The following is a 23,167-nucleotide window of genomic DNA, read 5'->3' as shown; positions in this document are numbered from 1 at the left end:
GACAAAAATAGAGCTTTTTGGTCTAAACTCCACTTGGGTGAGTACAACCCCAAGAACACCATCCCAACCGTGAAGCATGGAGGTGGAAACATCATTCTTTGGGGATGCTTTTCTGCAAAGGGGACAGGACGACTGCACCGTATTGAGGAGAGGATGGATGGGGCCATGTATTGCGAGATCTTGGCCAACAACCTCCTTCCCTCAGTAAGAGCATTGAAGATGGGTCGTGGCTGGGTCTTCCAGCACTATTATTACCCGAAACACACAGCCAGGGCAACTAAAGAGTGGCTCTGTTAGAAGCATCTCAAGGTCCTGGAGTGGCCAAAGCCAGTCTCCAGACCTGAACCCAATAGAAAAGCTTTGGAGGGAGCTGAAAGTCCGTATTGCCCAGCGACAGCCCCGAAACCTGAAAGATCTGGAGAAGGTCTGTATGGAGGAGTGGGCCAAAATCCCTGCTGCAGTGGTGCAAACCTGGTCAAGAACTACAGGAAACGTATGATCTCTGAAATTGCAAACAAAGGTTGCTGTACCAAATATTAAGTTCTGCTTTTCTGATTTATCAAATACTTATGTCATGCAATAAAATGCAAATTCATGCAATGTGATTTTCTGGATTTTTGTTTTTGATTCCATCACTCACAGTTGAAGAGTACCTATGATAAAAATTACATACTTGCTTTGTAAGTGGGAAAACCTGTAAAATCGTCAGTATCAAAAACTTGTTCTCCCCACTGTATGTACATTTGTGCGACATTTGTGCGACTTCAGTTACATGCATAAATTGCCATATATTATTTGGATACAATTTCTTACTTTGAATTAGAAGATGGTGTGTGTTTTGTCCCAATCATTTCGTGGTACGTTTCATAGGTAGTTCAACATCTGTTGACAAGATTGAGTTTTGGAGGTTTATATGAAACTATTTTCTGAATCTCATGATTTAACTTTTACTTTGTTGTTGTTGTTTTTTATGTTGGCTCTATGAAATATGCAAATATTCATATTGCATAAGATTCCCTGTAGGCAATAGACTAGTGTTGTTATTTTCTGATAAACATTAGGAAAAAGTCTTATAGAACAAATTACAACCGATTACCCTGTCTTTTTTTCTTCCTTTCTGTGTACCACAGAGACCAAATTACTACAATCCTTCCACCATACTGTCATGGTAGTCATGGCAACTGTGAAGCTAATCTCCAGTGGAAAGAGAAAAAGGAAAGCGATGAGGCTGGTCTGTGCTTTATCTATCCCTCATCTCACTCTACTTGAACGTTTATATTCTCCTCTACCCACTCTTTTCCCACCCCCTCTTCCACTCCTTAAGATCTCCTCCTCATCCCTCCCTCTGGCACACATGCACACATATGTTCTGGGTGATTAGGCTAGCTGAGCTGTTGGCCAGAAACCTTTTAAAGGAGAAAAGACAAGCAAAAGAGGGGGCGGAGTTTGGAGAAGCAGTGTGTACAGATATGCTAATTCTGTGCCCAGTACTACCACTAGGAGGCAGAGTTTGTATGAGTGTGCCTTGAGGTGAGGTTAGCACCACAAAATGTTCAAGCAGCGGGGAGGAGCGGACGGCTCATTGGCTGCTGTGGTGTGTGTATGCATGGATCAGCGGAATGAAGTGCATAGACCGAGATGCAAGCGGAGGAAGGTTGAATTGCTACCACATCTCTACATTTATATTGATTGAATTACTTGCTTTTCACACACATTTCAACACCCACTGTTAACCGGGAGATGATGCATTACCTCATACCAAGCCCCTGTCCCACTAGATGACCGTGGTGGGTACAACCAGGCAGAAGATGCAGATGGAGAGAGATAGAGAGAGGATGAGGAAGACAGGCTGGAGATGAAAAGAGACAGGAATGGATTCCAGAGCTGCTGCTGGTCTTATTAAGAAGCACCTGGTAAGAGTGCAATTAGAGTGTTATCTAGATAAGTGGAGGGAAGAAGAGGAGGAGGGCTAGCCGCTGTTGTGCGGTGATCGGCTCTGATGGCTCCTCGCTCCCCGGGGAATCAGAGACAGAAACACAGCGATTGGGGAGGGACAGTACAAATTTGGAAAGTGACGGTGGATAATAGGAGGGTGTGTTTTGAACAAGAGGAACAGGAGTAACATGGCTGCACAGTCTGATGGAGGGGGATGGGGAGGACTGGGGGAGGGGGAAGAAGGCTTTGATGGAGACACAGAAGGAGACTGTCAGCCTCTGGACTCTGCAGCCATACACATATGTCTGTGCTGCCACTCTGCTGTCTGCTACTGGGGCTGTCGCTCCAACTGTCTGGGAAACCTGCTGGGGGTGGACACTAATGGGTAAGCATGTGTGATATTATAAATGCCTCTGCTGGTCAGTTTTTTTGTACAGTTATATATTATTCTTATTATGATTGTCACCATTATAGAGGGACCGGAGTTGGTGGCATTAGCGGTTTAAGGGAGACTCGCTGCCCGCCTGAGGAGGGCCTGTGGCTGGACTGCCTCTGGCTTATCTTGGCTCTCCTTGTCTTTTTCTGGGACGTTGGAACAGACCTACTTCTCGCTGCGGACTATTACGCCAGACAGGACTATCTGTGGTTTGGCCTGACACTTTTCCTTGTGCTAGTGCCATCGATAGTGGTTCAGATCCTGAGCTTCCGTTGGTTCGTTCAGGACTACAGCGGAGAGTGTATGACAACCTGGCTGGGGACAGTGGACTGCAGCAAGGGAGGAGAGAGAGAAAAGCTTACCAGGCGAGGGCCAGCTGACCACAGAGGGGTTTATCCAGGGACAGATCGGGTCAGAGTGGTATCAGTGTGGCTTTGGCAGATCTCCATACACATTCTACAGCTGGGACAGGTCTGGAGGTATGGACAGAACATGTCAACTTATTTTCTTCTCTTCTTTCTCTACTCTTTTCTTCTCTCTTCTTTCCCTTGTTTTCATCTACTCTCTTCTGTTCTTCTTACTGTCTAGTGGTCCCTCCAATAGACTATGTGTTTGTAACACACACTCACGCACACACAGAGAAAGAATGATAGCTGTAAATCTGTTTGTTTACCTCCCTTTCACTTATAGTATAAGTGATTATAACACAAATGTTCAAATTCACCAGTGTTTTACACACTTTGCATTACATGTTTGCACTTTAGCAGATGCTCTTGTCCAGATAGTTATAGTTAGTGCATTCATTTTAACCTCCTAAGACCTGAGCTTTGATAATGTATATATTTTTTATTTCTCTTAGCTATTTGGAATTAGTATGACCTGATCAGTATAATATCTAAGGATGGCGCAGACAACTGTCCTCTAATAACTACAATAGGTTTAAGTTAAGCAGAATGAAGTACATGGTGCAGGAAGCCTAAAACATAATGTCCTCATATGCGGACACAGGGTCTCAGGAGGTTAAAATAGCTATTAAGTGCACAACGCAGGTATCATCAGTACATCCTCCTCATTGAAGTAGCTATCAGCAAAAGTTGGTGCTGGGAGGAAGATACTACAAATAACATTTCAAGCATTGGGGGCTGCACTATTGGGCCTATCGATCCAGATCCTTACAAATTTCTAGGCGGGCCAATGAGTAAATTGGTTGATCCAAGGCCCACCGAGAAATTTGTAAGGATCTGGATCGAAACAATACCCAATCATGTTGTCCTTCTGTAGATGCAATAAAATATGTAATTGCGAGAATTATCCACCTGAGACAATATATTGTTTGCTTATTTTATTATCTCGTTTTACAACTCTTCTCTTAGAGAAAAATAAAAGGTGCATTTTATCATTACTCGCGCCTCTTTGGTGCGTCCCTCATTCATGCACATGTGCGTTCCGTCTTTCTGGGCGCTTCAGCGCGGCTTGGGGCGTTCCAATATTGTGTCCTGTACGTAGTTAAGTCGTAACAACACAAATGATAAACATGTAACATATTAGAATTATAGCGGCCAATTGAATCCAGAGCCATCTAAGAGACATGATAATTTAATGGCTCTGCAATCATAAATTTATTTTGTTGTTTTATATATATATATATAAATATTAGAAAATTATAAGAAATATATAAAGCAAAAATATAGCCAAAAATATACATAATAATGTAAACCAGCAGCAATTAAGAGTGTAGAACGGAGAAGTGAGGTTTGAAAGTTTGAAAATTTGAAAGTTAATACTTTAATTTTCTACATGGCATTATGATTCATGTTATAAGTAGTCTTATTGCCATTTTCTAATGCCCACATATTGCATTAGTCATTAAGAGAATTGAGTGAATAACAAAATAAAATAACCTGTGGCATAATATATAATTTGTTTGAAGTAAATATTAAAACTGTTGAAATTCAGTTGTCATTTTATTGTCATTATTGGTAGAAAAGCAGGTCAGTTATCAGTATAGCAATATTCTGATAGCGCTAAGTATTCGAGTGATTTTGCAGCCCTAGATGCATTTTTTTTTTTAAATATATAGGTTTCTGTTACTGCATATCAGCTGTCCAGGGGCTATAGGTTTTGTTTTTGCCCATCAATGATTTTGTCCTGCCATTTTCAAATCCTGGAGCCACCACTGACTGCAAGAGTGGAACTGTATTCGACTAACAGGCGCCTCGGGCCTCATGCTATTGTGACACAGGCCATTTTGGTCATCCCTGAGTTCTGGGTTTCTGACCAGTCTGGGTGGACCCCAGGAACACATGTTATTTTAATGTTGAAAGGACTTCCAACATATGATCATTTAAGATAACATTTATTTACTAAGAATATGGAGTCAGATATATTTATATTTATTTATCACTAAGGTTATGTTCCCTTGCACTAATTTCCCTAGTTGTACCCCGGTAACCTTCTAAGAGGCAAACTTTTCAAATCACTCTCTCTCACCTAAAATAGCCAAAATAGCCCTCATACTGCTGTTGATGTCACAAACATATAATATACTATTAGTACAATTATTTATTTGTCATGTTAAACTGTGTAAAAACCTAACAGTTCCACTTATTATTGTGAGAACGTGTATAAAAGGTTTACACACCATTAGTGAAAATGCAGCTTTTCTTAAAGTAAATGCAAAAATCAAGCCCATCATGCCAAAAGGTGTCCACCTTTAAGAAAGTATTGTAACTAATGACATTTAGGGTAATTTTTTTAAACTATTTCTCAGAAATACACAAAAAACTGTCAATACCTTATTTATAAGTGTGCACACCGCAAAATAATTGCTCAGCAATTTCAAATGACCTGGTGTACTCGGAAGACCTCTACAGTGGATGACCAAAGAATAATCTCCATTGTACCTTTGAACAATAACATATTTTGTTATTTACTTGAGGACCATGACTAACTTTACATTATGCAACCAAGCAACATTCAATTAATAAAAACAAAATTTCGATTTTGATTGGAAAGTCGTCAACTTTTTTGAGAATACTACTACTGAGCGTTAAGACATTAAATTTGATATTCGGCAGCTAGCTAATAAAATATTTTGTCATCTAATTCAAATACATACACTACGCTGTTGCTACTTTCTCCTCCTATAGAACAATTCAAGTTATAATTCATTTAGTTTATTTTCATCAACCTAATCTTCACTGCTGACGAAAAGGTGGATTGACATACTGCTGTTAGCGACATGAGCCAGTCAATGTAAACTTCATGCTTTGATAACAAAACAACAAAAACTTGGAACATGGAACAGCCAAACATACAACTAGCCCACAAGCGAACAGTGAACCAAGGGTTGGCACATGAAAAGCCAAAATGCGACCGTTCATACTGATTTCATTGGGGGCTGTGTCTAAATTCACTTCAATGAAGGGAAGCGTGGCGAATGAGTGGCTCATTAGGCAATGCTTGCAAGCAGTGGCGGTTCCAGCTTGTATCTGCCTGGGTGAACGCCCCGTTCAGTGCCCCCCTCCATAAAAAAATATACAGCTCCGGAAAAAATTAAGAGACCACTGCACCTTTTTCTTTCCTTTCCAAAGCAGTTGAAAAGGAAAGTTTTGAGTGAGGAACAGATGCGTTCAATTTGCAGTGGTCTCTTAATTTTAACCCTTCTGTTCCTCACTCAAAACCTTCCTTATCGACTTTTTTGGAAAGGAAAGAAAAAGGTACTGTATATAAAAACAAGTCTCATAATTATCAAAATCATAATTATCAAAACTAAATTGCACAAAGCCTAGATGGCTCCTCATCCTGGCCAGTGCCAGGGGGTGCTCAAAAATCTTTCAGAAATGCCCCTGAACTTGCATTGAAATACACTATATGGGTCTGACACCCTTAATACATATGTTGCACAATTAAGTATACATATCATTAAGCACAATTCATGAAACTTTCAGAATAGAAACCAAATTAACTATACAACCTTGGCTAATTCTAGACATAAGACAGCACAAAAGAGTCAATATATCACAAAAGATACAAAATATCAACATACTATAGACATTTTCTAAGTTAGCCTACAGCATTGGAAATTTCCTTTACTCAGTTTAGGACCAACTCAATACAATCACAGAAAACCTTTATGTCACCTCAATGAAAGTTAACCAAATCAATAATGTCATAGTTAGGTTGTAATCGTTTTGCTGCAGGCTAGACACATTATCATGACGAAACTGTGAAATTATATCCAATGTTATGTTAGCTAGTTGGACAGAAAAATTAATGTAGTCGCCCTATGTGTAATAGCATGGCAAGCAACATAGGCTAACAAACATTAGTGTTATACTAACCTATTTCATTACATGTGTAATATTATAATCATAAAGACATGACATAGCTGCATACCTTTATCTTTTGCGCACTTCTCTTCCTTTTTTCCCTAAACGTTCCTTGTTTCCCTAAAACTTTCCTAAACCATCCACCAGCACTGTCAACCAAGAGTCAAGACAACCCCAATTCACCTTGATTGTGTGTAGACTGGTTTTATATTATTCTTAACTATTTCGCACAAACCAGAAGAAAATGAAACAGTATGTCTGTGAAACTATATATTCACAGCATTATGTGGTCATGTGTGGTTTACTTGGTAGCATTCCGTAGTGTGACTTATTTTACTAAATACGTTGGTACTGTACAAAGTTAGGTGCGCTGTTTGATAGATTCCCCCACTCCTAATCCGACAAGGTTAATTGACCTACATTCACACATGGTAACATGGTATTATTTACATGACGTGCAAACGAGCAATAGAAAACCGATCACGCAAATGTCACCATTACATTTTTTTGTGCGGGCGCCTTGTGACGTCCCTGACAAGATGCCGACTGCCCATGTCGCCTATAGCTAAAACCATCGCTGCTGGCAAGGTGTGGGAAGCGAAGAAAAGTTCAGTTTATTACAACTTTAAGCAGATCACCGTTTCTCCAAATAAATTATAATGGAATGCTTCATTGGACCTACAAAATCTTCAATTGCATTGATGTCTTTTCTGCAGAGAACTGATAACAAATTATAGTTTCATGTTCATACATGTAAATAATAGTCTGGGCATTTTCACTAAGGGATACATAGAGTTCTGCTTGAAAGTATGTGAACCCTACACGGATGGTCATTATTTTAGTATAAAATATTGATCAATAATATACTCATAAAATCCTTATCTAAACCACAATTCATAATAAAGACATTTCAAATAAAGGACACACCCCCAAAAATCTGATATATATTAATTGTTTATTCAAACAAAAGTAGGTTACTTAGCAAAAACTTTTTTTTGTGTGCAAATTTATAGCTTGTGGCTCCTCCATTTGCAGCGATAACTTCAATTAAATGTCTCCTATAGCCACTAATCACACTTTGACATATTACTGCCCACTCCTTACAGAAATGTTGTGAGGTATGAGGGGCTTCTGGCATGGACTGCCCCTTTCAGGTCCTGCCAGCATCTTGATTGGATTAAGGCTTTGATTTGACTTTGACATGGCCAAAACACAAACCTTCTTTCCCCTGAGCCATTCTTTGGTAGATTTGCTTGAATGTTTTGGGTTGTTGTCTTGTTGGAAGATCCATTTTAGGGCCAGCTTTAGTTCCTTGACTGATGGCCTGGTATACCTTCAGAATTCATGGTTCCCTTGATGATGTGCAGTCGACCAAGTCCAGAGGAGGAAAATCAGCCCCAGATCTTGACATTCCCACCACCATGCTTAAATGTTTGGATACGGTTCTAGTGGAGGTTGGCAGTGTATGATTTTCACCAAACATAGCATATTTGATTGTGACCAGAAAGGTGAATTTTGGACTCTGTCACAGGAATTGACTGTGGACTTCCAGAGTCCTTCAGGTTCTTCCAAGTGGCCTCTGGCAGTTATAATTTTTTTGGCAGCAGAGTCTTCTTACTAGCAAAGCCTCCCATGCATCCCATTTTCATTCAGTGTTCTTCTCATGCAAAGTCACCTGAAATGCAGCAAGGGAGGTCTGCAAACGTATGTTTGAGTAGGCATTTAGCTGATTGATAATTTTTTGTGTGGCTCTTGGGGTTATTTTAGGAGACAGAAAAGACATCCCCTTCGAGTCTCAGTTGCTGCCATGTTAAATGCTCTCCATTTTGAGATCCGAAACACTTCTGGTCGTGTGATGCCTAACTCATTTCAAAGTACTTGTTGCAAAATACAGATTTCCACATGTCTACGATGCCTGAGCACACATCGATGCTTTTAAAGAGCTACCTTTACTAGACATCTCATTTAGCAATTGAAGTACAAAAATGTTTTACAATCCTAAATTCATCGGTGGTTTAACACGTAATGTCGCCAACTTCTAAGCAACACTATATGAGATTGAATCCTGATGAAATGTAAAAAAAGTAAAAAAAATTGAAACATCACTGTTTATTGTTCTTCAAATAATTTGATTAATTTAGTGCACCCTATGACACTCTTTTCATTCACATGCTGTTATCATCAAACATTTTAAAATGGATGAATGGTTAAATAAATAGCGAACTGGAAAAGCAAAAGAAATGTGGGATACGAATCCAACATAAAATTTCCCTTTTTAATGGGCACACACCAAACCATTATAACCAGCAGATGTCACTATTGAGTAAAATGTTTCATAAAGCCTCGACACAAATGTTTCAATTGTCTCAATATTTGGGAAAGCATTGATCTCACTGGTGTGCTCTGAGATCTCTTTGGCACTGTGTGTCTCGCATTCACCTGTATGAGTAATAGCCAACTGAATAGGTTTTTTGTCTCTATCAGAGTTCCACCCAAACATTTCCCAACAGATCCCTCCTTTGTTTGGTTAAGTTGGTACACCGTTATTTACCCACCTGATTCTATTTACCTGCTTGATTTAACCAATGTAACTTGGTGTCCACATATTTATGTACCTGCACTAAATCATTTTCAATTTAGTTTCACTACTACATGCAAGGTTTCCTTTAAACCAACATAGGGGTTTGGTAAAGTTCTGTCAGATAAAAATACTGGTTCTGATAAATAAAGATTTCATGATGCACACTAAATAAATACATAACTGAACAAGGGGCTTACATATTTTCAAGCAGCACTGACCATTTAGATTGCTTCATTATGAACTCAGCCTTTGTCTTGTCACTGATCACTTCAAAATACCTGTATGAGCTTGGGACTGTGTCTGTGTGTGTGTGTGTGTGTGTGTGTGTGTGTGTGTGTGTGTGTGTGTGTGTGTGCATGCATGTGGAGCTGTCAGCTGCAACATTGTCATGGTAACTATGACAGGGGGGAGAAATTTGTCAGCAAAGGGGGATCGTCAGACGCTGTTTCTGTAAATGTATAGTTTTAAATTAATTAAATTAAATTAAATATTAAATAAAATTAAATATTAAATTAAATAAATTAATGTCTAAAATGCATCCAAGTATAGGAATTTCTTGACAAAATATAAGCCCCCATCCCACACATACACACACACACTTATTTTCCTGCACTGGATGTTCCAGACATAATTGTTATTGGCCAGTGGCATAACTAAAACAGAGCGAACACTTTTATATGTCTTAGGCTAGTGAAAAAGGGACAAAGAGAGAACGTACAAGGTTTAGCTTTAGCAGCTTACCAATTGTTTATGACTAGCTACCTTGGCAATCTAGCTAATGTTATGCAATGTCTGGTTTGAAATTAGGATTTGGGAAATACTACTCTACACTCCCACTGTCTGACACATCTACCTAATTAGCAATCATACCTTAAAAAAAACATTTCCTTACTGAACCACAATCTTCAATATCACGCCATGTTATTAGGTCCACTACCCGCCACCACCCACCACACTCACACAATCTCTTTCTCTCTCTTTTGCTCTCTTTCAGATGAATCCTTAATAGGCCTATGTCCCTGAGGGATATGTTTAATGGCCTTAAAAGCTGATGTGTGTGAGAGATGGGGGTTGGGAGGCAGGTCAGGTATTGAGTGAAGATTAGTCTCTGAATCTGAATGTAGGAGCATTTGGAACCTCCAAAAGGCCTCTCTCCCAGGTTTTGTGGTTTCTTGTTAGTATGCTAGTGAATTAACACATTAATGTGAGAATTCAGCAAAGCAGATGCTACCTGCATGCGCCAATGCAAGAATGCCACTTTAGCATGATCCAGGACCAGCTTTGTCCTGACCCATTGGTCAGCAAGCCCAAGTAGATGGCCATGTTCATATGGTTACACAAATCAAATACATACAAAATAAAATGATATAACGATATAACACATGCCTAAAATAAAGATAAACTGATGCAAAACAAAAGCCAACTGAGGGTCTCATCTCCCTCTTGACTAGAGCAGTATTCATTCTGCTAATTTAAACATTTATTTTACAAATTCACAACAAACAAAAAATCTGTTGCAAAAACAGTACAGCGGATTAAAAAAAACGACTCATCTAGCTGAATGAGAAGCCTAAGCCCTTTCTAGATAATCATGGTATTACTATCACCTTAAACTCCAATATAAAGGGAATATCCCTAACCTGCTCCCAACTGATTTAGAGCAACAACACATTTAAACCAACTCTGCCCTTGAACCCAGTTTTAACCTCACTTCTAAAAGTTGTAAAAATAATTTTTATGCATACTTTAAAAAATTCAAGGCGAGTTAGCACAAAGAATCCCTACACTATTCAGTGCTTGGTTTCTCATTTGAACAGAAATTGTTTTTAACTGTGTGAAAAATTTTAAAACCTTAAATTGGATTTCACTTGGCACCCTCTGATATTTGTCATTTGTTTTTCTGGTGAACAAGTGTTTTGAAACACTATCTATTATTATCTTTTATTGATTTATTCTAATATTACACTGCAAAAATCCAGTTATTAATGATAAGGTGGGTCATATCCATGCACAGGTTGAGTGCTGAACATGGCAATGTCCCTGCACCATTTGATTTGCTGGCATGGGGAGTGGTGGATTGTCAAACCACCCCAAAATTGAATAATATATTCCCCTTGTATGAAATTGGAATAATATATAAGCACCCACCTAATCACGTAATCATGCCTGAACGCTCAATTCAACATTATGTCCAAATGGCCTGTTTGTTACACGACTTGTTGCTGTTTCAATGTTCTATCCTACTGTCCCCACTCAGCATTCCACAGTAGTGTTTACAAATAATATTCTGTATAATATTCTCATTCACATGATTGTTATTGTTCTGTCAGAGCCATAGGATGGTAGAGCACTTGCAGGTGGTTTGGCTGTGTAATCAGTGTTGCTGACTGATTAATCCTGTCATTATCAAAGCACATTGCTTGGTTCCTGTAATGGTCTATGTACGTGGGTGAAAAGATTCTTACTTGCCTTGTTCAGCTAACCTTAGCCAGCTGGTGTATGGTGATGTCAGGTTATTCACATTACTCAAGGGGGCCCATCGGTGGACATACAACGCAGGAAACTGCTTATATAGTGAATATCAACAGTTTACACATCCCTATTGAAAATGCAGCCTCTCTTCATGTAAAGGCTAAAGTTATGCAATCAGCAGACACATTTTTCTTGGTGATGACCTGAGAAGTGTAATTGGCAAACTTAAATAGGTTCACAGATGCATTGTTGGAGGTACAGTTGTTGGTATAGATTGAGCAGGGGGGTGATAGCATGCATATTTGAGGAAGTTGGAGCTGTAAACAAGTTGGAAGTGTTTGTGTTGTAGTTGGTGTTGAACATTGTGCTAAAACAGTATCAGCCCTCAAACAGTATCCTTAAGTACGTATTTGGGTAGTTGAGGTGATTATTAGTGAAATCTTAGAGTCAGGGCCGCAGTAAAAGGGTGGGTTTGGTTTGTACTTGATCTCTTTGATTGCTTTCCAAGAAGAGTTACCACTTGTGAATTGCTTTTCCAGCCTGGCACCATACTTCTGTTTTGTGGCCACAATTCTTAACTCAACATTTTCATGGCCTTCTCTGAAGAGGGGGCTGTACTTGACCATGGGCTTCTCGCAGAGCAGAAAGACCCATGGGCATATTCTTTCTTTATGTGGAAACTACTTAGCTTGCTAGTGACTCACCGTGATATAGATCTTTTTCATCAGATGCAGATTTCTTCACATACCTTGATGTAGGATGTGACCCTGTCAGTGTATTTGTGATCCGATACGGATCACTAAGTTCATTTCCGTGCCTCAGTGTAAGTCAGAGAGAATGAATGACCCTTGAGTCCATTTAATCACTTTTGGAAAGAATAAGGCAAGAATCAGTTCTAATCAGGTAGGAATCCTAGTCCTCTGAACATCTAGTATCTTTGGTAGAACTTTCAGTACCATATACTGCTCGTATCGTCAATAATCATCACATATTCAATGGACATTCTCGCTCTTTTATTCTGAACTGCGGAGGAGATTGGGGCGCTTAACTTTTTACAATGTATCTCAGTTCCATCGGATGAGGCGTAATCGGGTCTTCCCAGACCATCACAGTGGTTCCTTGTTTTTGTCAGTCCCTACCCATAGACCAGTGATGATGATTACCATCCTATAAATAACACAGGTCTACACAACACAGCTAGGTCTACATGAACAAAGCTAGCCAGTCAAACCTCATCAGGTGGGTATGATTATATATCCACCTGATAAGCCCAGAATATTCTTCCAAGCTTCATTTTTTTCTGTTTAGGTCCCTGTTGGCTTTCAGAGTTAAATTAGACAATTCAGAAAAAAATCCAAAACAGCCAGTATTAAATTCTCCTCCACTGCGTGCACTGGATTATATCGATCTTGTCAATAAATTACTGTTTGATTGGCCGACAAGATGAATTCAGTTCATTGGTCAACAAAAGCAGCCCCTCGAGTTCAACAAATGTCATCTTTTGCTCGCCTCATGCCAGCATGAACAGAAAACGGCACCGCTCAGCGGGTAGAGCACCGAATACTGCTTGCATTTTGCCACCCACCGTCCTACTGACATTGAAAGTCTATGAGACCTTCACCGCATCCGTGGCCAGTCTGAACGTACACCATCGTTCAAAAGTTTGGGGTCACTCAGAAACATGTCCTTGTCCTAAGTGACCCCAAACTTTTGAATGGTAGTGTACCTTTACAGGCTGTGCAGTTTAAGTTGCAGTCTGAATGCAGGTATGTGTTGGATTATCTCTTTTTATCATGTCTTTGTAGGGCGTTTTACTAATTGCTTGCGTCTAGGAAGATATTTAAGGCTTAAAATGGTCAATGCAAAATTGGTGTGTTTGGTTTCTACCTCAGTTATCTGATCAGCCTGTATCTGTTGGGCTGTGGTCATAGCAACTGACTAGAATTAGGGGAGGTGAATAGTAAGGTTTGCAGGGAATTCAAATAGATTCCAGAAGAGCAAAAATGTAGACACTAATCTGGCATAAACAGACTCGGCCACCTTCAGAACTTTTGTTAAGTTCTGTGTTGCCATAAGCTCATTACAGCTGAAAGCTGGTTTGTTCCAGTGCAGTGTCAGGAATGGAATTAGGTAGAGTTTTTCCAATGTCAGAAGCCCAGGACGGCAGATATATTTGGTAGTTCCTGGTCACCAAAAGGGAACATTATGTCCCATTATAGACTTACAGGCCCTCAAAGAATATCTCCGATTCTACAAATTCAGAATGCTTACAGTCCAGCATTACAGTCAGAACACCATGCCCAGTGAGATGAAGGCTATACCCCAGGGTGGTCTCCCAGATATGGGAACTACTTGTAAGGGCAAATGTATAGTTTAACTATCTCAAAAAATAGTGCATTGCCTTTTGGAGAATCTTCTGGTTCCCCATTGGTCCAAGAAACCATGGTTTACAGATATAATTTGCCTGCTAAGTTGGAATTTGTGGCAGCTGCTATTGGACCAGGACATGCTGTCTCAGGTGCACAAGCTTTGCCACCCATGGCCAGAATATTGGAACTTATTGGCGTGGCCAAGCAGTGATTATATAACCTTCAAGGTGGGTCTTTCAACAGGCTCACGCCCTCTTTGGTCTTGAAAGGAATGAATGTAGATCATATGAGGACTTGTTAAGTGTATGCACCCCATAGTGTGTCTTGCCTCATTCCCTTCGTCAGGGAACTGTTATTGTACATTTTCTCAATAAGGGAATAAATGTAAGAAAACAAGGTAAGACTCCTTTTTGTTTGATTTTTTTATTCACTGAATAATTATTCAATCATGCCTGTAAAATGTGACTTAGCAAAAATAATATGATGCAAAAAGAAAACAGCAAATTGAGTCCATTTCAACTAGGAACAACTAGGAACCGTGATGTGAGACTTATACTGGGTAAACTGAGCATTGAGATGGGCCTGTTGCCCTATGCACATTCAGGTAAAAGCTTTATACCAGAGACAACCTCCATGCCCAAGAAGTGATGGTGAGTTCATATAATACAGCTACTGCGTGTATTAGCTGAAACCTCTAGTTCAAAACCTTGCTAGAATACCAACGTAGTACACTTGCTGAATTATCTAGCAAAGTTAAAAGAAGTTTGATAATTTAGGAAGCTACATGATTTGCTATGATTTACCAGTCCTCATACACAGGTAGCTAGCTACATTTATTGTAAAACACATGTATTGTAAAATATATTTGACTTGAATCTGGTAAATGTACCAGTACATTTTCTTTATAATGTAAATCCTCCCACATCTTAAGCGTGAGATCCTAAGCTCTCCCTAAATGCATTTAACCCTGCCTCAGATAGAATACCTATATATTTAACACTCATGTCAACATACTGGTTCAATGTTGAATATGTTTGTTTTGAAGAAGGTGTTTTGCAATGTAACATTATCTTTTCTGTCTCTCTCTCACAGATGGGTGAAGTGTGGCAGTTTTATGAAGACATAAAGGGGACACAAAGGGGAGTGCAGCACAACTAATTGTTGAGGTTTGATAGCCTACCATAAAAATATATCTGTAAAACAAAAGAACACTGCATTTATCCAGAAATTACCAATTATTCATGAATTATTCCCCTCACTCTGTCCCAGTTGAAAGGTTAAGAATAAATACTTGGTAACTATTTGTTTGGTGTATGTCATTTTTATCATACAGATATTCAAGTCACTAAGAAACAAACAAACTTGAGTGTAAAATCCACTGTTGATAGTAAAATCAAATGTACACAGCCAATCAAGTTGTCAAACTACTTGCTCTGATTAAAACATTTTCTGAAATTTAACCTGTCTTCTAGACCTTAAATCCGTCTAATTGATATTATTTACATTATCCAAATATATTCAAATTTTTGTTGATACAAAATAAAAAATTAGCTCTGCTACAGTGCTTATCCTGGTTCTTAATATTGTGTAAGCAAGTGTTCAATGTAATGAGCCACCCATACCAGAGAACCAAGTTTACATACTCACCTAGTAGAACAAATGATATTGTCAAAAGAAGGTACTTGGTACGTCACCCATTTGAATCATAATGTTTTTTTTAATCAGCAAACTAAATTATTTAAAGTGTTTGTTTTAGAGCGAAGTGTTGTATTTCGCTCCTCTCAATATCTTTATGGTCCTGCTCCTGACATCTTTGTTCTGCTGAGTGTACCTTTAAGAATCGCCAAGTGAAACATCAAGCTGACTGGAAATCCTGCCTTCCGGGACCTAAATCATGAATAGACCATCACTTCTTTGATCCAGAACTGTTCTTGATTGCCGCCAAATGCAATGCAGAGCCAGCAAGGTGTTGTATAATCAACATTCTGTGATTACAGACAATCACAGAAAGTGTCCTTTTGGCAGGTCACTGTGCATGACACTTTGAGTTTCATCCAGTCACTCCCAAAGTTTGCCCAGCAGACATTAGTCTAATGGAATTAGCTAACTAACACGAAGTGCGGTACACAACATGCCTCTCAAAGAAACCCCATAAATCTTATGAAAACCTGTGCACCACCTATTTCACTTATAGAAAAGGGGCTGTGCCTCCATGATCCCATGCAAAAGGCACTGCTTACAGAGTAACTTACACTGCAGAAGACAAATTACAAATGATTACTAACCAAAACTGGTAAACCTTGGAAAGCTGTGGTAAACTTTAAACAATGCTGTAACGGGTCAAGAATAGAACTGCACACGTAGCCCTTCGCTGTAAGCAGAGTGCTATTGGCAACAATATGCGAAAAATCTCATGATTAAAGGTGGAAACAGAGATTAAATACATTGTATTCTTGTTTTTGTACAGAATATTATTGTGTTAAAAATGCCAAACTGGGTTCAAAAATTGTTGCTCTGCTAAAGACACTGCCTCACAGTACAGCTGTAATGTTCAAATTTTGGTATATTCTCCATGCACGTATGTATTCTAGTCTAGTTGGACGAGGATAAATGAAGTAAAACGGTTTGGTAATATGTGCAACTGACATCTTGATCTTTGACTTTCCAGAGCTACTGCCAGGAGTCAAGGCATTAGTCACAAACTGGCATTAGTCAAGTAATTGTGAGCAGAAACAATATTGAGGAGTAAAGTAATATATATATATATATATATATATATATATATTCCAAACAATATGGTCAGCAAACATAGTGCTCTCACAGACACTCACCAGAGATGTCACAGAAATCCTTGTGTGTACAAAATTATACATTGCAGAGTAAGCAGAGAACTCCACATGTAAGTTCCAGTGCTGCATGGATAAACTACATTGAGCATTCGCAGCCAAGCTTGGGAGTGTTATTTACACTTGAGAGCTTGCAGGTCTGACATTGAATGCTGAAAATGATTGTTGTACTCATTTATTTAATTACAATTTTGAGATCAATAAAGCCAATAGGCCAAATAAAAGGAGGAACTTCTATTGCACAAATGTTATTGTAGCACTAGCACATCCAGACTGTTTTCCCCAGAACTGTTTTAAATGAATTAGCAAAGGTTCTTATAGCTGCTTTCTGCTATTTATTTGTTCTGTCTGTTGACAAATTCTCAAGGACTAGTCTGATGTGATCAGAGATCATGAAGCAAGTGAAAGTCACAAGCAAAACTAGCTCACACGATTGGGGCTTAACAAATTATTTAGTTTATCTTACCAGAAAGTTTCACTGCTAAAACATGTAGCGTTCAGTCAACCATCTTAAATGCAATGAGCAGAAGTAGAGTGTTGAGATGAGTAAATGTGGATGAAATGACTACAGTAGGTGAGCTTGTTTCATATCTGGAATGCAAATCCAGCTTTTCATTATTTAAAATGAAATGACTTCATGTTATGTAGCCCCAGGTGTTTATATGAACACGTCCGCACACATGCAAATATGCCCACACAACAAGCCTCACCTGCCCACACAACAAGCCTCAGCAACACAAGTGTATCTCGTTCAAACAGTCTCTCTCTTTCTCGCTCTCTGTCTTACATGACCATGATGATTGACCTCTCACCTCTAACTCGCAGGTATATCCGTACATTATACCTGGGTATCCAGTCCCACCGTATGAAGGAGCATAAGGAGGCCCAGAGGCGGTTCTACTGGGCCATGATGTTTGAGTATGCAGACGTTAATATGCTGAGGCTACTAGAGACCTTCCTGGAGTCAGCTCCTCAACTAGTACTACAGCTTTGCATCATGATACAGCAAAACCGTGCTGAGACTCTACAGTGTACGTACTCATTCACGCACTCACACGTCAGGTGGTTTTATCAAGATGAGAATCAATCCACCTCTCTCTCTTCCTAGGTATTTCAAGTATAGGCTCTCTGCTGTCTCTATCCTGGGTGCTGGCATCATATCACAAGCTTCTGCGCGACTCCAGGGACGACCAGCGCAGTCTGAGTTATCGCGGTGCCCTTCTTCATCTACTCTGGCGCCTCCTGACCATCTCCTCTCGCGTTCTCTCCCTTGCCCTCTTCGCCTCCCTTTTTCACCTCTACTTCGGCATCTTTGTGGTGCTCCACTGGTGCGGCATGGCCCTGTGGGTGGTCCATGGGGGAACGGATTTCTGCATGTCTCGCTGGGAGGAGGTGCTGTTCAACATGGTGGTGGGCATTGTCTACATCTTCTGTTGGTTCAACGTCAAGGAAGGACGCACCAGGGGACGCATGGTGGCTTACTACTCTGTGGTACTGGCTGAGAATTCACTCCTCACCGGGCTATGGTTTGTAGACGGACATGGTTTGTTGGCACACACATTCACGTGTCGTACCTCCTAATAAGATATCTGTCCAACCTGACAATGCAGAAGCGAATGCGTATGCGGGCGTATCGTAAATGGTGTGTGTTTTACAGGTATGTGTATCGCGACCGTGCAGAAACAGACAGCTATGCGGTGCCGGCACTGTGTGGCGTCTACCTGTCCTTTGCTGGGGGAGTGCTCGTCATGCTTCTATACTACAGCCTTCTTCACCCCTCGCACGCACAAGCCTCCCCGGCCTCCAGCTGCTGTGACGAGTTGCTTTGGGGTAGCCCCCTGCCTCCATCTGCTCCCCCAACCCCGGCTCATCTGGCCGCCCCGTCCCACAGTGATGAGATCATCGCAGACAGTTGTCTGCCCGTGTTCCAGGTGCGTTCAGAGCCCCCCGCCTCACAGCGTTTCGAGGGTCCACTGATTAAGATTGATATGCCCAGGAAAAGATACCCAGCCTGGGATGCTCACTATGTGGACAGAAGGCTGCGAAGGACCATCAACCTACTGCAGTACCTGACGCCTGCAGCCGCAGGCATACGATACAGGGACGGACCTCTGCTCTACGAACTGCTGCAGTACGAGTCTTCACTCTGACACACATATTTACATCTAAACACATGTAGCCGATGGAAAATGTCTACCTAGTCAGTGGTGCATGCTAGTTGCATTCAATTTGTGACATCACCCACTCTGGGAAGAGAAATAGAAATAGTTGTTTCCCCTTCCTTTTGCTCTGCAAGATTGCAACTTTTGTGGAGTGACAGGAAATAATATTCACTGGTCCCTGCGATTGCTCAGGTTAGGGCAAGGAGAGGGACGATAGCAACACTGTTATATTGGTGCTGTGACATGGATCACTCAGTTGGGCTCTGCCCCATTGCCTATGTTGCTGTGGAGATTGAAGTAAAAGATTAAGTGTAGCGTCAAATAAATGGCTGGCTACTTAGCGGTGTATATGTATCACCAGTAGCGTTTAATTGGTGACATTTCCTGTTCTGAAACCTAGAAGTGTTGTATTTGTTAACCTTACTCTGCATGATCCCCATCTTTTGTGGAGTGACTGTTAACAATGCCTTGCGAATGATGGTTGTCATTGTGTTCAGAGGGTACCGGGTATGAGCCCAGGAAGCTACACTGTTACACACAGAAATAGTGCAGTATGAACTATGTAAGCTACTGCAGTGTGAATCTTTCTCTGTGTTTCTATTCATCTGTTTTCCTCGCTCAGCTGAAAAGACTGGAGAGTAAGGAAAGACTGCATGTCATTATTATTGGGTCTACATGAATAATAATAATAAAAATATTATATGAAAAATTTAATTTAATATAAACAGCTCCCTGAAAGCAGTCTGCTATGTGAGTTCATATTCATTTTAGTTTGCTGAAAGGTTCTGTCTTCATTCTTTAGGTCGGCTAACTGGAGGTATATTTTCTTGGGTTGGTAACTGGGAGTATATTGTCGTTTGTGTTGCTAACTGGGAGTATATTCACTTTCGGTTGGGTAATTGGGATTATATTCCCTTTAGGTTGATAGCTGGGAGTATATTGTCTTTAGTGTTGCTAACTGGGAATACATTCTCTTTTAGATTGGCTAAATGAGATTATATTCCCTTTAGGTAGGTAACTGGGAGTATATTGTCTTTAGGTTGGTAACTGGGAGTATATTGTCTTAGCTTAGTGGCTATATATTCACTTTAGCTACCTGGGTGTGTATATTTCTATGTACAGAAATGTGTGTACTATGTGTGTTGTGACTGAGCTGTGAGTCCGGTAGTCTGTTATTTTGCTTGTTTGTCAAATTAGGAAGACACATTACAGAATGTTAAGATAGAAATGTATTGTGTAAAACAAATATGATTGTCATGTAGATTACCGATATGCCATGCTCTTTCAGATGATCTCATATCTGAGGTTGTCATAGTAATATAGACATTTACCTGAAAACACCTGACTAACCTTCCAACAACCAATACTAAGCCTTCCACCGATCAACTTCAAATGGTGCAAATATATATAAATATATATATGAAGTTAATTTGTTAACTAATATTCTATTAGGTGCAAATGTATATTAACATACAGTCGTGGCCAAAAGTATTGACGTCATCACACTTTCTTTAAATAACAAAATTCTATCTAAAACATAATTTGAGTATTTGGTCTCAACAATTCTTTATTTAACTGTTAATGGTACATAACCTTTGTTTTTGATTCAGGAACTGATATACATTTAAACCGGAAAATAAACAAAAATGTAATGAAAAAAATTATTGACACCTCAGAATATTTGGTAGTACAACCTTTGGCCCAACAAGCGCTTCCAATTGCCATGGATGAGCTTCCTGGACTTCCTGTACTGGCAGTTTGGCCCACTCCTCTTGTACAAAATGCTCCAGTTCTCCCAGATTTAATTTGTGCCTCCTAACTGCTGTTCTCAATGGTATTAAAATCTGGACTCATTCCTTGCCACATTCAGAAGTACAGTGTTTGTTTCTGATGTAATCTTCACTTCAACACTATTGACAAAGGTAACCTAATTTAATGAATGATACTGAAAAAAAAAATATTTTCATAGAGCGGATAAAAAATGAAGACCACCGCTTGCTTCAATAGCTGTTTTGAAGTAACTTAATGTAATAGTTTCTTACATGATCTGTCAGCTAATTTTGTCTCCTTTTTACAGTTCTGTTTTGACTGTGCCATGTGTAATGGTTTTGCATGCAATGCCCACTTCAAGTCCCGCCACTGTATTTCAGTAGGATTGACATCTGGGCTTTTTTGTCATTCTGTTCTAGCTTTGCTTGGGTGTTCTGGATCATTATCATGTTCCAAGACTTAGGTACCTGGGCTTTGTAGCCAGACTCATGGGTGTCAATAACTTTTCTTTTGAGGACCTTGGATAGGTTGTTTGATCTGGTATGATGTGTTATCAAACATCCATATGGTTAAGAACAAACCAAGTTTCTAATCTTTATGAAACGCTGGATCTTCCCAAGTCAGTCTCTAATGATTTTAAAATAATTAGCACCTGTTGTGGTGCACCTGATTCTAATTTTATACATTTTATGTGATGGTAAATGTAGGGCATTATTAAAGTTTTTTCTTACATTTGATTTGATGTATTGGGGTACCTTTATCAATGAATGTGGTGAGAAATTAGCTCAAATATTCATGTGTCCAAATATTTAAAAATACATCTTTTCAGGGGGGTAGTTACTTCACATGATTGTATGTGTACCAAAATAATTTTGAATGGCAAGCGTTTTCTATAATGAATTATTCTAGAATATTATCATTTTAATGAAGTGCAAGAGTGCCAATACTTTTGGCCATGACTGTATATCAACTTATTTGTTGACAAATATATTTGGTGCTTCATATGGTGCAAATATATATTTGAACTTCATTTAAAGCAATAACACACTTAAGGTTATGCATTTTGAGTCAAAAGTTAACTCAGCATTCTACATATAACCTCAAAACTCTCTTTCTGTTCTGCGTCAAGAGTAACAGAAAGAAAAAGTGTTTCAGTTTTGTGGCCAAAATTTGACATGCTATAAGTTCAGAGATGAGGTTGTATTGCTACCATACATATTCACATCAGAATCTAGTTTTATAAATAAAATATAAAATAAAAAAGGTCAGTTAATGAGTCATTCTTACTGGTGGTCAGGACATCAGTCTCTCAGGCTGAGCTGCAGTCAACTCTGATAAGCACATAAATACAAATATTTTTAAGGTTTTTGTTGCCCTTATCTCTATCGGTTCTAGCTACATACTGCTGATTTATGTTCTTCTGACATTTAGAATGAGAATAATGAACATTGTGTTTGGTAGGACTGTGATGATGTCCTGGGTTTGCTGTTAATGGGTTTTGTTTGGCTGGCTAATTTCATTGATCTTGCTTGTTGACATAATCCCTCTGATGCTAATGTTAGGAGATTGTCACGCTAAACTTGATGTTGATGTAGGAAAAGTTATTACTGTTATATTACCTCCTGAAAAGACTATTAACCTGTGACAATTCATACATGACAGATACTTTTTAATATCTGCATTCATACTGGTAATAAGAGATCAGTAAACAAATCATTAAATCTGAACAACATACTATTAACCCGAGTCATCTATTTTTATATGTTATGTTGTGACTGAATTGAAGAATATATACAAATTATTAATTTTACAAAACAAAAAGGTTTTTTCCCTACTGTTTTCTCAGGGATCATATAAAAAGCTGGATCTGCTTAAATAAAACCAGCCAGTCTCAGAGAGCTTAACATTCCAGCTCAGGCTTCACAGACTACACTAGACTGCAGATATTACTTGCCCACCTACCAATAACTCTAGCAAGCTTTGAAATGTGTGTGCATGTTATAGTCAGTTAAATGCTAAGCCCTTAATTGAGAAAATACTTGGGCGATTCAGTGCTAAATTATATATTTTGGTAAAACCAACATGAAAGTCAGCTGCCTATAGTGTAACATAGGCAAAACTGCAATACCTATTTCATTAGGATACCTGTATATTAATAATATGGTATTTAAATGCAAAAGCATCATACATGTATGTGTATAAATTGCTTTTCCATAAGTAATATGTAACATAGGTAGGAGGACATTTTCAAGGGTTGTGAAAAAT

General features: G+C 39.3%; 1 protein-coding gene across 1 annotated transcript; it reads left to right on the top strand.

Annotated features, from left to right (window-relative positions):
- Positions 1 to 1,563: 1,563 nt before the first annotated feature.
- Positions 1,564 to 23,138, top strand: LOC105005606 (XK-related protein 6). Its single transcript, XM_010863661.4, has 5 exons — positions 1,564 to 2,320; positions 2,410 to 2,850; positions 17,796 to 18,001; positions 18,079 to 18,496; positions 18,628 to 23,138. The coding sequence occupies exons 1-5, from the start codon at positions 2,124 to 2,126 to the stop codon at positions 19,118 to 19,120; spliced, it is 1,755 nt and encodes a 584-aa protein (XP_010861963.1). The 5' UTR covers positions 1,564 to 2,123; the 3' UTR covers positions 19,121 to 23,138.
- The last annotated feature ends 29 nt before the right edge of the window (positions 23,139 to 23,167 follow it).

This window comes from Esox lucius, chromosome 15 (assembly GCF_011004845.1).
Source record: "Esox lucius isolate fEsoLuc1 chromosome 15, fEsoLuc1.pri, whole genome shotgun sequence".
Taxonomy (NCBI): Eukaryota; Metazoa; Chordata; class Actinopteri; order Esociformes; family Esocidae; genus Esox; species Esox lucius.
This window is presented reverse-complemented; position numbering and strand designations above follow the sequence as displayed.

Excerpts from the sequence above, each read along its gene's own strand:
- LOC105005606 (XM_010863661.4), top strand. The coding sequence starts at position 2,124 with ATGGCTGCACAGTCTGATGGAGGGGGATGGGGAGGACTGGGGGAGGGG. Across the intron at positions 18,002-18,078 it reads CCGTGCTGAGACTCTACAGT|GTATTTCAAGTATAGGCTCT; the intron begins GTACGTACTCAT and ends CTCTCTTCCTAG. Across the intron at positions 18,497-18,627 it reads TCACTCCTCACCGGGCTATG|GTATGTGTATCGCGACCGTG; the intron begins GTTTGTAGACGG and ends TGTGTTTTACAG.